Source organism: Ostrea edulis, chromosome 6 (genome assembly GCF_947568905.1).
Source record: "Ostrea edulis chromosome 6, xbOstEdul1.1, whole genome shotgun sequence".
NCBI classification, from domain to species: domain Eukaryota; kingdom Metazoa; phylum Mollusca; class Bivalvia; order Ostreida; family Ostreidae; genus Ostrea; species Ostrea edulis.
This window is the reverse complement of record NC_079169.1, coordinates 79,494,279-79,507,990: the sequence shown is the minus strand read 5'-3', so window position 1 is coordinate 79,507,990 and position 13,712 is coordinate 79,494,279. Positions and strand designations below refer to the sequence as shown.

The 13,712-nt window shown below is 36.1% G+C and overlaps 1 protein-coding gene across 2 annotated transcripts in view; it reads left to right on the top strand.

Annotated features, from left to right (window-relative positions):
• The window catches only part of LOC125647846 (tyrosine-protein kinase JAK2-like), a 167,343-nt gene that overhangs the window by 28,326 nt on the left and 125,305 nt on the right, over positions 1–13,712 (top strand). For both annotated transcript variants that reach the window (XR_008796068.1, XM_056140923.1), the window contains exons 7-10: positions 3,555–3,689; positions 4,560–4,669; positions 12,398–12,619; positions 12,860–13,011. Coding sequence is in view for 1 of the 2 variants with exons in the window: in XM_056140923.1 (XP_055996898.1) it covers positions 3,555–3,689; positions 4,560–4,669; positions 12,398–12,619; positions 12,860–13,011 (619 nt within the window). In the remaining variant the exon portion in view is untranslated. The remainder of the gene's footprint in view (positions 1–3,554; positions 3,690–4,559; positions 4,670–12,397; positions 12,620–12,859; positions 13,012–13,712) is intronic.

Here is a 13,712-nt window from a genome sequence, read left to right as displayed (position 1 = left end):
GCTAGGCCCTTTGGCCACTTATTATATCTCCCCTTCCCAGAAGGGGGACATGTTGTTTTATTGTGAATTCTTCTTCCGCTTCTTCGTCTTCCTCTTCTTCCGCTTCTCATACAAAGTTTGTCTGGGCCATAACTTTTTTGTCTTTTAACTTAGACCTTTGATATTTAGTATGTGAGTATACCATGATAAGATGATGTGTCATGTGCCATTTTTGAAGACCTTTGACCTTTCATGCAATGGTCAAATGATAAAAAAAAATTGAGCATTTATGTTGCCCGAACTACAAAAATGCCCAAAAATTCTATTATTTGACCTTTACATAAAATTTCAAGGTCACACTGTCTTATCATGGTATGCCCACATAACAAATACCAAAGGCCTAGCCAAAAAATTCTATTACTTTGACCTTTACATAAAAGGTGAATGTCAAAGGTCAGCAAAAATGACACTCAATACATTGTCTTATCATGTATACCCACATACCAAATATCAAAGGCCTATGTTAAAAGACAAAAAAGTTATGGTCTGGACAACAAAAATGCCCAAATTTTTTTAATTATTTGACCGTTACATAAAATGTCAAAGGTCATCAAATGGCTGTCGCCATTCACAAGCCAGAAACTAAAGGCTTACATCTTTTCAGCTGTTGGTCTTGTGTGATGCAAAATTAGTTGAAATTATGAAAAATAACCATAATTCATGATAAATAAACCTTTCGGGGATCAATGCCCTGCCTTTTCTTTAATAAATTCTGTTTGTGGGTGTCGCCAAAATTCACCTTTCCTACCATAGCGATTTTTAGGTCACCTGAATTCATTCAGGTGACCTATTGCTATCTGTTTTTGTCCGTCGTCGTTCGTCGTGCGTTAACATTTGAACATTTTCAGCTTCTTCTCTGAAACCCCTGAACCAATTTCAACCAATTTTGGCATATAGCATCTGTGGGTGGAGGGGAACAAAAATTGTGAAATTCGTGGTCCCTGCCCCCCTGGGGCCTGAGGGGTGGGGCAAAAACCATCAAAATGAGTGTAATTTTAAAAAATCTTCTTCTTTACTCCTGGACATCAAGAAGCCAAACTGTGGGCATAATTATAATGAGCGTTGAGCCCTCTACCAAAATTGTGAAATTCATGGCCCCTGGGGCAGGGGTTCTTTTGTTAGGGTGGGGCTCTATTGGTCATATAGTGAAAATGTAGAAATTCTTTGAAAATCTTCTTCTCTGTCTCTGGGTATTAAGTAGACAAACTAATAGCATGGTAATGATGAGCAAGGATGCCTCTTTATACCCCCCGCAACAAGTTGTGGGGGGTATACTGGAATCGGGTTGTCCGTCTGTCCGTCCGTCCGTCTGTAGACGCAATGGTTTCCGGGCTCTAAAGCATCATCCTTTCCACCTACCGTCACCATATCATATATATGGACTACCCATGAGATGAAGATGTTCCCTATCGATTTTGGGGTCAAAAGGTCAAAGGTCAAGCACACTGGACATCGAAGTAGCAATATGGTTTCCGGGCTTTAAAGTGTTATCCTTTCCACCTACAGTCACCATATCATACATATGGACTACCCATGGGATGAAGATGTTCCCTATTGATTTTGGGGTCAAAAGGTCAAAGGTCAAGCGCACTGGACATCGAAGTAGCAATATGGTTTCCGGGCTCTAAAGCGTTATCTTTTCCACCTACAGTCACCATATCAAACATATGGACTACCCATGGGATGAAGATGTTCCCTATTGATTTTGGGTTCAAAAGGTCAAAGGTCACGCGCACTGGACATTGAAGTAGCAATATGGTTTTCGGGCTCTAAAGCGTTATCCTTTCCACCTACAGTCACCATATCATATATATGGACTACCCATGGGATGAAGATGATTCCTATCGATTTTGGGGTCAAAAGGTCAAAGGTCACGCGCACTGGACATTGAAGTAGCAATATGGTTTCCGGGCTCTAAAGCGTTATCCTTTCCACCTACAGTCACCATATCATACATATGGACTACCCATGGGATGAAGATGTTCCCTATCGGTTTTGGGGTCAAAAGGTCAAAGGTCATTCGCACTGGACATCGAAGTAGCAACACTCAGAAAAGAGGTAGTTTATACCTATTACCAACACCCTTTGGGAGATTGGGGTAATCGGGGGGTATTCTTAGTGAGCATTGCTCACAGTACCTCTTGTTAAAAATTGTGAAATTCATGGCCCCTGGATCAGGGGTTCTGGTGCTAGGGTGGGGCTCTATAAGTCATATAGTGAAAATGCATTATTTCTTTGAAAATCTTCTTCTCTGTCCTTGGGTATTAAGTAGACAAACCAATAGCATGGTTATGATGAGCAAGGATGCCTCTTTCAAAATTGTGAAATTCATGGCCCCTGGGTCAGGGGTTCTGGTATTAGGGTGGGGCCCTATTGATCATATAGTGAAAATGCATTTTATTTCTTTGAAAATCTTCTCCTCTGGTGCTGGGTATTAAGTAGACAAACTAATAGTATGATAATGATGATCAAGGATGCTTCTTTCAAAACTGAAATTTATGGCCCCTGGGTCAGGGGTTCTGGTGCAAAGGCGGGGCTGACCACATAGCTATTCAATGTTTCTTCCATCCAAAAGTAAAATTCTTATATTTAAACACAAACCTAATTCAAACATTGGAAGGTTGTTACATGATACGCAGGTGACCTATAAGGCCCCTGGGCCTCTTGTTTAAAACTCTGTATAATATTTATAGATATATTCATTATGATACTCAAATAGTATTTTTATTCAGAATATGTGTTCACTCTTATAAAAAGGAAGAAAATTTAAGCATACCAATAACATTTTCATAGTTCCACAAACTAGTACATTTTTATCATGTCGCATATTATAAGAACATATACTACGTTATAGCAATTGTGAAAAAACCCAGATGATAAATGTATTGCTCCTTTAAGCTAGCTGACTTATTTTAACAGGTACATCTTTTAACATGAAAGAAAACAAAAATATTGATGTTTGTTAGGATAGAAAAATTGAAATTGTGAATGGTAACAACCTCCGTTACACCTAACCTGCATAATGCAATATTTTATAGATCTACATTAAACAATATTTACGGGATCTTGATTGCCAGTTCACCGCCAATAATCAATTTATCATACAAATGACAAAATGATATAAAAAAGATTTGGGTAGAATTTTAAATTTTTTGAAGGTATGTCAAAAAATAATCTTGTTAAAGAGAAAGGCAACCCTAACCACATTGTTGCTTTTCTTTAACAACAAAAATCCTTGCTTGACGATTAAATCAATATTAATCTATCATATATTTGAAAATACTTTCCGTTTAATTTATTAAGTTAAACACGAGAAGTCACAAACAGTTAAGTTTGGAGCCGTATAGATTTGAGCCTATTCTTTTGCAAGAAGTTTGGCTTTATTTTGCAAAAGAGGTTAAAGTAACTGCTTTTCTATCAGTGTCACACCTCCACAAGGCCTGTAGTGAATTGTTTTAATTTTCTATCAGTGTCACACCTCCACAAGGCCTGTAGTGAATTGTTTTAATTTTCAGAACCTGTTGATGTTTTGAGAAAACTTTTTGTGGAAGAAATCATACCGGATGAAGAGGAAGAAACAGCCTTAAACAATCAGAAAAGGAAACCCAATCTCATCCTTCCAGAGGATATTCAGGTCAAAGAACCCACAGGTAGGTCACAGGCTGGAAGTCAAAAGAAATACACCCCAGAAGGGAATATGATTCACGGTATCAAAACGAAAGTGCAAACTGAAATCTGAAATCTCAGTACATGTTTTCAACAATAGACTTGACTTTTTAAATGTTTGAATGAGAATATTATGAATTCATTGGTCACCTGAGTAACTGAAAGTGACCTAATGAGTGTCCACCTATGGTGAATCGTCTGCCATGCTAAATCCATTCAAGGGGATGAGCAACATAGCTTCTAAATGTGTGCTAGAAACTTTTAAAAGTTACAAATTTTATGACTTTGGAATCAAGAGACAAACCAAATTTAATTGTTTTAAGTTGAATAAACTGAAGAAATATAGGCTTCAATTTTGAAAATACCTGAGGATATGAACTGTGATGTTTTACTGTGGCCTAGGTAGAATGAATGTTCTTCATGAAAAGTATGCTGCGGTAAAGTGTGGCAGTTCATACCCTCAATAAGTCACATGTATTTTTGAAAATGAAGACCATTTCTTATATTTCCGTTCCACTTTCATTTCTACTGGAATTCCTAGCCATTGAAATATACAGTATTTATCTGTATTCATACGCACATTATTTACATTGAAATATACAGTATTTATCTGTATTCATACGCACATTATTTACATTGAAATATACAGTATTTATCTGTATTCATACACACATTATTTACATTGAAATATACAGTATTTATCTGTATTCATATGCACATTATTTACAACTGCAACACATGAGGAAATGTCTTACATTACAATTTGTAACGATATCAAAGGTAAAATCATTTGAATTGTAAATATTTAGAATGGGAGACTTAATAAAGCAACATCACATTTGGAATCATTACAGTATGTGGAAGTTTCACTGAAGTTTTAACGTGTGACCTTGATAGTGGCACAGTTTATGCAGCAAAGCGATTACGGCAGACCTCCAGTGACCAGATGTTTCGTTGTTATGAGGTATGGGTATTTATATTGCCTCAAATGTTTCGTTGTTATGAGTATTTATATCGCCTCATGTTTCATTGTTATGAGGTATGGGTATCTATATTGCCTCAGATGTTTCATTGTTATGTGATATGAGTATTTATATCGCCTCAACCCACTATACAATGTTTTTATTGGCTCATCTAAGATTTTCTGACCAAACTTTGTGTGTTGTTTGGCATCTATGAACATTTCACATTTTCATCTTCTTCTCAAAAACACTATGCTATTTTCAACAAAACTTGACACAAAGCATTCTTTGATAAGGAGGATTCTAGTTTTTTTGTCAGAGATTCTAGTGTGTTTTTTAAAAATGAATTTGGGTCATGCCCTTTTCCAAGAGCAGATGATTAAGAGTCCTGTTAATATTATGTTGGTTTTATATGTGTATATGGTTTATATGTGTATATGGTTTTATATGTGTATATAGTTTATATGTGTATATGGTTTATATGTGTATATAGTTTATATGTGTATATGGTTTATATGTGTATATAGTTTTATATGTGTATATAGTTTATATGTGTATTTGGTTTATATGTGTATATAGTTTATATGTGTATATGGTTTATATGTGTATATGGTTTATATGTGTATATAGTTTATATGTGTATATGGTTTATATGTGTATATGGTTTATATGGTTTATATGTGTATATGGTTTATATGTGTATATAGTTTATATGTGTATATGGTTTATATGGTTTATATGTGTATATAGTTTTATATGTGTATATAGTTTTATTATCTCACCTGAGCTAAAAGCTCAAATGAGCTTTTCTGATCACCCATATTCCGACGTCCGTCCGTCCGTCCGTCTGTCCGTCTTTTAACATTTTTGACTTTCTTCTCAAAAAACCACTGGGCCAATTTCAACCAAAGCTGGCACAAATCATCCTTAGGTAAAGGGAATTCTAAATTGTAAAAATAAAGGGCCAGGCCACCTTCCAAGGGGAGATAATCAAGAAAAGGTAAAAATAGAGTAGGGTCATTAAAAAATCTTCTTCTCAAGAATCACTGGGCCAGAAAAGATGAAATTTATAGATAAGCTTTATTAGGTAGTGCAGATTCTAAATTGTTAAAATCCTGGCCCCTGGGGATTGGATGGGGCCACAATAGGGGATCAAAGTTTTACATACAAATATATAGGAAAAATCTTCTTCTCAAGAACCACTGAGCCAGAAAAGCTGAAATTTATATGAAAGCTTCCTGATATAGTGCAGATTCTGAATTGTTAAAATCCTGGCCCCCGGGGGTCGGATGGGGCCACAATAGGGGATCAAAGTTTTACATACAAATATATAGGAAAAATCTTTTAAAATCTTTTTCTCAAGAACCACTGAGCCAGAAAAGCTGAGATTTATATGATAGGTTCCTGATATAGTGCAGATTCAGGTTTGTCAAAATCATGGCCCTCGGGGGTCGGATGGGGCCACAATAGGGGATCAAAGTTTTACATACAAATATATAGGAAAAATCTTTAAAAATCATCTTCTCAAGAACCACTGAGCCAGAAAAGCTGATATTTACATGAAAGCTTCCTAACATCGTGCAGAGTTAAGTTTGTTAAAATCATGGCCCCTGGGGGTAGGATGGGGCCACAAGGGGGGGGGGGGTCAAAGTTTTACATACAAATATATAGGAAAAATCTTTAAAAATCTTCCTCTTAAGAACCACTGAGCCAGAAAAGCTGAGATTTATATGAAAGCTTCCTGATATAATGCAGATTCAAGTTTGTTAAAATCATGGATCAAAGTTTTACATACAAACATATAGGAAAAATCTTTAAAAATCTTCTTATTAAGAACCACTGAGCCAAAAAAGCTGAGATTTATATGAAAGCTTGCTGATATAGTGCAGATTCAGGTTTGTTAAAATCATGGTCCCCGGGGGTAGGATGGGGCCACAATAGGGGATCAAAGTTTTACATACAAATATGTAGGGAAAATCTTTAAAAATCTTCTTCTCAAGTAACACTGAGTCAGAAAAGCTGATATTTACATGAAAGCTTTCTGACATAGTGCAGATTCAAGTTTGTTCAAATCATGGCCCCTGGGGGTAGGATGGGGCCCACAAGGGGGGGGGGGGGTCAAAGTTTTACATACAAATATATACTAGCAAAAATCTTTAAAAATCTTCTTCTCAAGAACCATTGGGCCAAAGAAGTTCACATTTATATGAAAGCTTTCTGACATAGTGTAGATTCAAGTTTGCAAAAACCATGGTCTCCAGGGGTATATTGGGCCCATAATAGGGACTACGGTTTTACATGCAAATATATATGGAAAGTCTTCTGATATGGACCAAGGTGACTCAGGTGAGCGATGTGACCCATGGGCCTCTTGTATGTGTATATGGTTTATATATGGATTTTTTTTTTGAGATGCAAAAACATTTCTTAATAACTTGGTGTACATGTAAATTAACCTCATTTTTATGATGCCTCAAAATACACGTTTCATGATGTCCACATTTCCTTTTTCTTCTTCACATCTGAAACACTGATAAGGTGTATGAAACACTTCACCTGTTGTGTATTGTAATGAATTATCAGTTCTACAATGCACAGAGACATAAAGCTACCTGGACCTGTTTAGTCTTTTGAAAAGAAAATTCACACCTCTATTTTTCTGTTGGTGGTGGCGTTAAGCACTTTTAAAAGGTCACATGTGACATTAAAACTGCCAATTTTTCTAAAACTAATTTTTATTTCCTCAATTTCATGAGTTCTTTTAGGTTTTACAAAATAGAGTTAAAAGTTCACATTGTAATGATATTACTATATGGCCTGGTTAGCTCAATGGTTAGATCACCTAACTATAAGTGCAAGGGACCTGGGTTCGATCTTTGATACAGATTTTTCTTCCCTTCATTGCAATAATAACTTAGTAATTTCCGTCTATATACAATCTTCTGTAATACATAATAGCTTCCATTTTTACTACCAGGAACTATCAAAATGTGCAAACTCTAAAACAGACCTGGTAATATATCCCAATATTTTTGTAGGAACTATATAGAATGCAAGTGATTTATACCTGAAAATGTTTATTCGGTATATACATGTATACAAACATACATACATATATACCAAGGATAGCCCATGAAAGCTCGAAAGCTTATTTCCAATGGGGTCCTTTGATGAAAAGTCACGGAAAATTATGTATCACTGATGAAAATCACATATGACCTTTTATAATTACCTGACCAGCAGAACTTGAAAATTCCACTGAAGTTGTAAAGGGAATTCATGAACAATCCAATGTACTGAGACACAAAGCTAATGAACCTTTATGTAGACTGTTATATGGGGACAGTACACAATTCGTCTGTCTAACTCCTCCTACAGTAACGGAACTGTTCGTGTGTGGGTTTAAAGGCCGGCAATTGGGTATAAAAGCAGCCAATCGGTGAAAATGGTGGAATATATGAATTTTCTGGTCACATTCAGATTGCAGCACTTATTTTGCAAAAATAAAGATTAAGCTGTTGTACTGAAATTTTAAAATAGGTATGCTTGTTCCCCTTATAACTGTGCATATATTGGCCATATCTATTTTAGATATAAATTCTCATGAAGTTTTAATTTTGGGCTCAAAAATCTGAAGCAGGGCTACATTTGTATTTCAAACTAGAGATTGGCAGTTTGTGGGTGTGATTATCTTTTGTTATTGTTTACACCGGATGTTGACTCACATATTGCACGAGCATGCTTGTCTAGTTCTAGATAAGAGGGATTGCACCAAAGGCAACATGTAATCAAATCACTGTATAACGTGGAAAAAAAGTACTTACTCATATATCATTGGTAAATCCAAATTTTATTTTTTAATTATATATAATCACATTCCATTAAAAAAAATTGGTTAACTTTATGAAAATAACTCATTAGGACTGTTCAGTCTGGTCACTGTTTCAGAGTTTTGCAGGATTGCTGGTACCTTTTCTCGAATAATGTCAAGCATGATGTTTGTCTGATTAAGCAACAATCTCCTAGGCCAGTTGTGTAACTCCCATTAATTGTCTCTCACCAATGATGACAAATGTCCAATTGATCAACCATCACTCTAAAATTACTCTCAATCTGGACTCTTACATGTGAACATTACAATGCCAAAAGAGACAATCACAGATAGTAGGTCTCCAAATATCATAATGGACAAAATGTTTCTTAATAATCCTTCAATGCACATGTCCTCCATTGCACAGCTACAATTTCCCCCCAAATTCTTCTCATAATTGAAAGGTACCAAGAGGAAAATCATAAGTATTAGTATATCATATATACCAATATTTGTGTATATTATAAAAGAAACCTACATGTTTTAAAAGATATGGATAAAACAATGATGAATTCATTTTGTAGTTCCTAGGGTGAAGTTTTGTTAAAGTAAAAACATAGCCTTTCAATGCCTCACAGATCGAGGAGAGTGGTTGAAAAATGCGGGAAAACTTTAGTTTATTTTGATAAATCATACCAGTCTCCCTGTTCAAAATATCGTCTGCTACAGAGCACGTGTAGAGTCAAGCATCAGATTGCTGCTTATTCTGATAACACTGCTAAGCCCTGCCCTCTTGCCATATATGCTTAATTGCTGTAGGGGTGTAAAATTTTCTAGGTTACTCCCGGCCTTTAACGTAGTGTGTATAACACTGAGCTTGTAGACACTCTTGTGTGGGTTAGTATGTGTGTATAACACTGAGCTTGTAGACACTTTTGTGTGGGTTTAATGTAGTGTGTATAACACTGAGCTTGTAGACACTCTTGTGTGGGTTTAACGTAGTGTGTATAACACTGAGCTTGTAGACACTCTTGTGTGGGTTTAACGTAGTGTGTATGTTTTGCTCAATTGATTTGATACTTGTCAGGTAGCTTCGTTATCAAAAGAGGAAGAATTCTAATGATTCTGGGGTCAAAAGGTCAAGGTCACCATGGGACTTTATAGAAAAAGCTTGTAAACACACTACAGGCACATTTGTTGCTTGATTGATTTGATAATTCACATGTAGCTTTGTTATCAAGAGAGGAAGATAGTATCAAAGGTCACTACATGACTTCATAGAAAAAGCAGGTACACACTCAGTGCAAAGAGATATGCCCCACCTTGTGGCCTTTTTTTAAGGAAGTGTTTGTATGGGGTAGTGAAGATGTGCTTGAAGGCATGTGGCAAGTATTTTGATTTTCTTCAATTCTTGAGAAAATTAAAGGTTGTTGAACTTGTTATTTTTGAGGAAATATTAAAACATGACTCCCGTGATTAGGTCGGTGCTAAATTAGAGGATCAAAGTTTTACTTAAGAATATATATGGAAACGTCTTTAAAAATCTTCATCTCAACAACTCTTGGACCATGATTAGTCATATCAATATGCAAGCATCTTCAGATAGTTCAAATTCAAGTTTGTTCAATTCCCTGTGGTAGGGTGGGGCCACAATAGAAGATCAATGTGTTTCATGGCAATATACAGGAAATTAGTTAAAACAAATTCTTTTCAAGAGTAACAGGGTCACACTATATCAAATCAAAATGTACTATCAAAGTACTATCATAGGACATTTTTTTTGTCTGTCTGTCCAAAACTTTAACCTTGCTCATACCTTTTGAATTGTTAGTGATAGGGCTGTCATATTTCATATGTATATTTTGTGTGACAAGACCTTTCTGTTGGTACTAAAGTTTCTAATCTTGTACGTAACCTTGACCCTTGAGTTTGAAATACTTTTAAGAAAACCTAACCTAGGAAATTTCTCCTGAATTATTGAAGGTAGAGCTTTTCATATATTGTATCTATAGATTTCTTATGGCAAGCTTGTACATTTTATACCATGAAATTTGACTTTGTGACCATGACCTTGGAGTTTGACAAACATTTCAAAATTTTAACCTAGCTCACAACTTTTGAATGGTTAGTCATATATTATATGTATTGATTTCTTTTGGCATGACCTTTCATTATACCCCCCGCAACAAGTTGTGGGGGGGTATACTGGAATCGGGTTGTCCGTCTGTCCGTCCGTCCGTCCGTCCGTCCGTCTGTAGACGCAATGGTTTCCGGACTCTAAAGCATTATCCTTTCCACCTACCGTCACCATATCATATATATGGACTACCCATGGGATGAAGATGTTCCCTATCGATTTTGGGGTCAAAGGTCATGCGCACTGGACATCGAAGTAGTAATATGGTTTCCGGGCTCTAAAGCGTTATCCTTTCCACCTACAGTCACCATATCATACATATGGACTACCCATGGGATGAAGATGTTCCCTATTGATTTTGGGGTCAAAAGGTCAAAGGTCAAGCGCACTGGACATCGAAGTAGTAATATGGTTTCCGGGCTCTAAAGGGTTATCCTTTCCACCTACAGTAACCATATCATACATATGGACTACCCATGGGATGAAGATGTTCCCTATTGATTTTGGGGTCAAAAGGTCAAAGGTCAATCGCACTGGACATCGAAGTAGCAATATGGTTTCCGGGCTCTAAAGCGTTATCCTTTCCACCTACAGTAAGCATATCATACATATGGACTACCCATGGGATGAAGATGTTCCCTATTGATTTTGGGGTCAAAAGGTCAAAGGTCAAGTGCACTGGACATCGAGGTAGCAATATGGTTTCCGGGCTCTAAAGCGTTATCCTTTCCACCTACAGTCACCATATCATACATATGGACTACCCATGGGATGAAGATGTTCCCTATCGATTTTGGGGTCAAAAGGTCAAAGGTCAAGCGCACTGGACATCGAGGTAGCAATATGGTTTCCGGGCTCTAAAGCGTTATCCTTTCCACCTACAGTAACCATATCATACATATGGACTACCCATGGGATGAAGATGTTCCCTATCAATTTTGGGGTCAAAAGGTCAAAGGTCATGCGCACTGGACATCGAAGTAGCAATATGGTTTCCATTTAAATTCTTTAATGGCTTTTTTCATCGCATGGAGATGCTGTGTTCCTAGATACCTTTTGGATCATAATACTGAAGTTTTACCTATTACCTACACCCTTTGGGAGATTGGGGTAAGCGGGGGGTATTCTTAGTGAGCATTGCTCACAGTACCTCTTGTTTCATACTATGACCATTGAACTAGTAACATTGATGTCAGAGTTTGACCCAAATTTCAACAAAACTTTAACCTCGCTCATAACTGTGGTGTGGTGAGTGACATGTCTCACATATTTCATGTAGGCATTTTTTGTGACAAGACCTTTCTGGGTTTTTTATGGCCCTGGATGGTCGTATAACCATGTTTTACTGTATATGCAAAATTGATTATTTTGTGCCTCCAAAATCAAATTTCAAGGGAAAATTCTAAAACATATGCATTAAAATGTAATATCAGCAGTGCATCAAATGTTTTGTTTATTAAATTACATAGCAACAAATCCAAGAAACTTTATGAAACCAAAGTAAATGTTAATTGATATGGATTTTTAAAAAATCCTAATTTTCCAGCATTTTCAGCATGATTAATACAAATTTCCCATTTTCCAGCATTTTCAGCATGATTAATACAAATTTAACAATTTTCCAGCATTTTCAGCATGATTAATACAAATTTCCCATTTTCCAGCATTTTCAGCATGATTAATACAAATTTCCCATTTTCCAGCATTTTCAGCATGATTAATACAAATTTAACAATTTTCCAGCATTTTCAGCATGATTAATACAAATTTCCCATTTTCCAGCATTTTCAGCATGCAGTTCAGCAGTTGATTAGGATGGAGGATCCAAAATTTTTTGTGCGTGTCCATGGACTGGTCTTGTCCAACCCTCCTATGTTGGTCATGGAAAGGGCCCAGCATGGTTCCTTGGCAACCTTTTTCAGGAAGAGGCAGTCAAACCAACCAATCAAACCTTTTCATCTATTGAATGCAGCAAGTCAGATGGCACATGGAATGCTTTATTTAGTAAGAAGAAAATATTCTTTTAGCTAATGCATTACTGCAGAATAAGAATTTTGTTTAATGCATTTGTTCATTGCCTAACAATTCCGTCATGCAGATTTAGTGTGTGGTGGACGTAATGTCAAACTCACATTGATTATAGATTTTGAGTTTAAAGTTTAGTTCTACATAATTATATTTCTCAACAATGTAACCACTGTCTATGAATTTATGAATCTCAGGAATACTTTGTTTGAAATCCAGAATGAGAAACAGTTAGTACATGGGAACCTGTGTTGCCGTAATTTGCTTGTCTTCCGATATGAAATTGATGACATTCTGGTCAAGATTGGGGATCCAGGAATGGTCAATCTCTTGAACACTCTGGATTTATTGAATCCTCAGAACAGGCATAGGTCAGTTTTGATTTAAACATTTTAATCTGTGTCATAGGTGTAAACAACAGGCACTCTCTAGTGTTCTTATAAAATTTAAAATGATATACCGGTACTAGGTAATGTTTGTTGCCATCAGATATTCATTTATAAATTGTCTATAAAGTCTTGTCTTTAAAGGACACATCTCGTGTTTTCAAAGTATACAGAATTATATGCATTTTGTCTTCCTTATGCTTATAGAAATTAATTGTAATAGTTCGTTCGCTGAAGTATTGCGATAATTAGCCACAATACGGACTTAAATCTAAGCCCCGATTTCAAAAGGCCTAGTTAATTAGATAGGTAGTCACGTGGTACAGTGACGTCATATGCGACCTTCGTCGATCAACTTGTTGTAAAAGTAGTGTTAGATATTTTTAAAAACTCGGGGTTTTAGGGGCCTAATTTATTTACCATGGATAACATTTATTTCGATGTTGACAAATTTCCCGAGTCTTATATCTTTTAGCCACCAGTGCATACAAATAGCGACCCAAATGTAACGAGAAAAGCGAGTATGAAATCTGCATAACTTTGCGAGTAAATAATGTTTACATGGGATCACTGTCTAAACACAATTTGGTAATGCCATTTCTGTAAACAACTGTAATTAGCGTTGTTGCTTTTCTAAAATAAACAGTGCAATAATTATTAAATTTATTTTTGGAGAAGTTAGATAG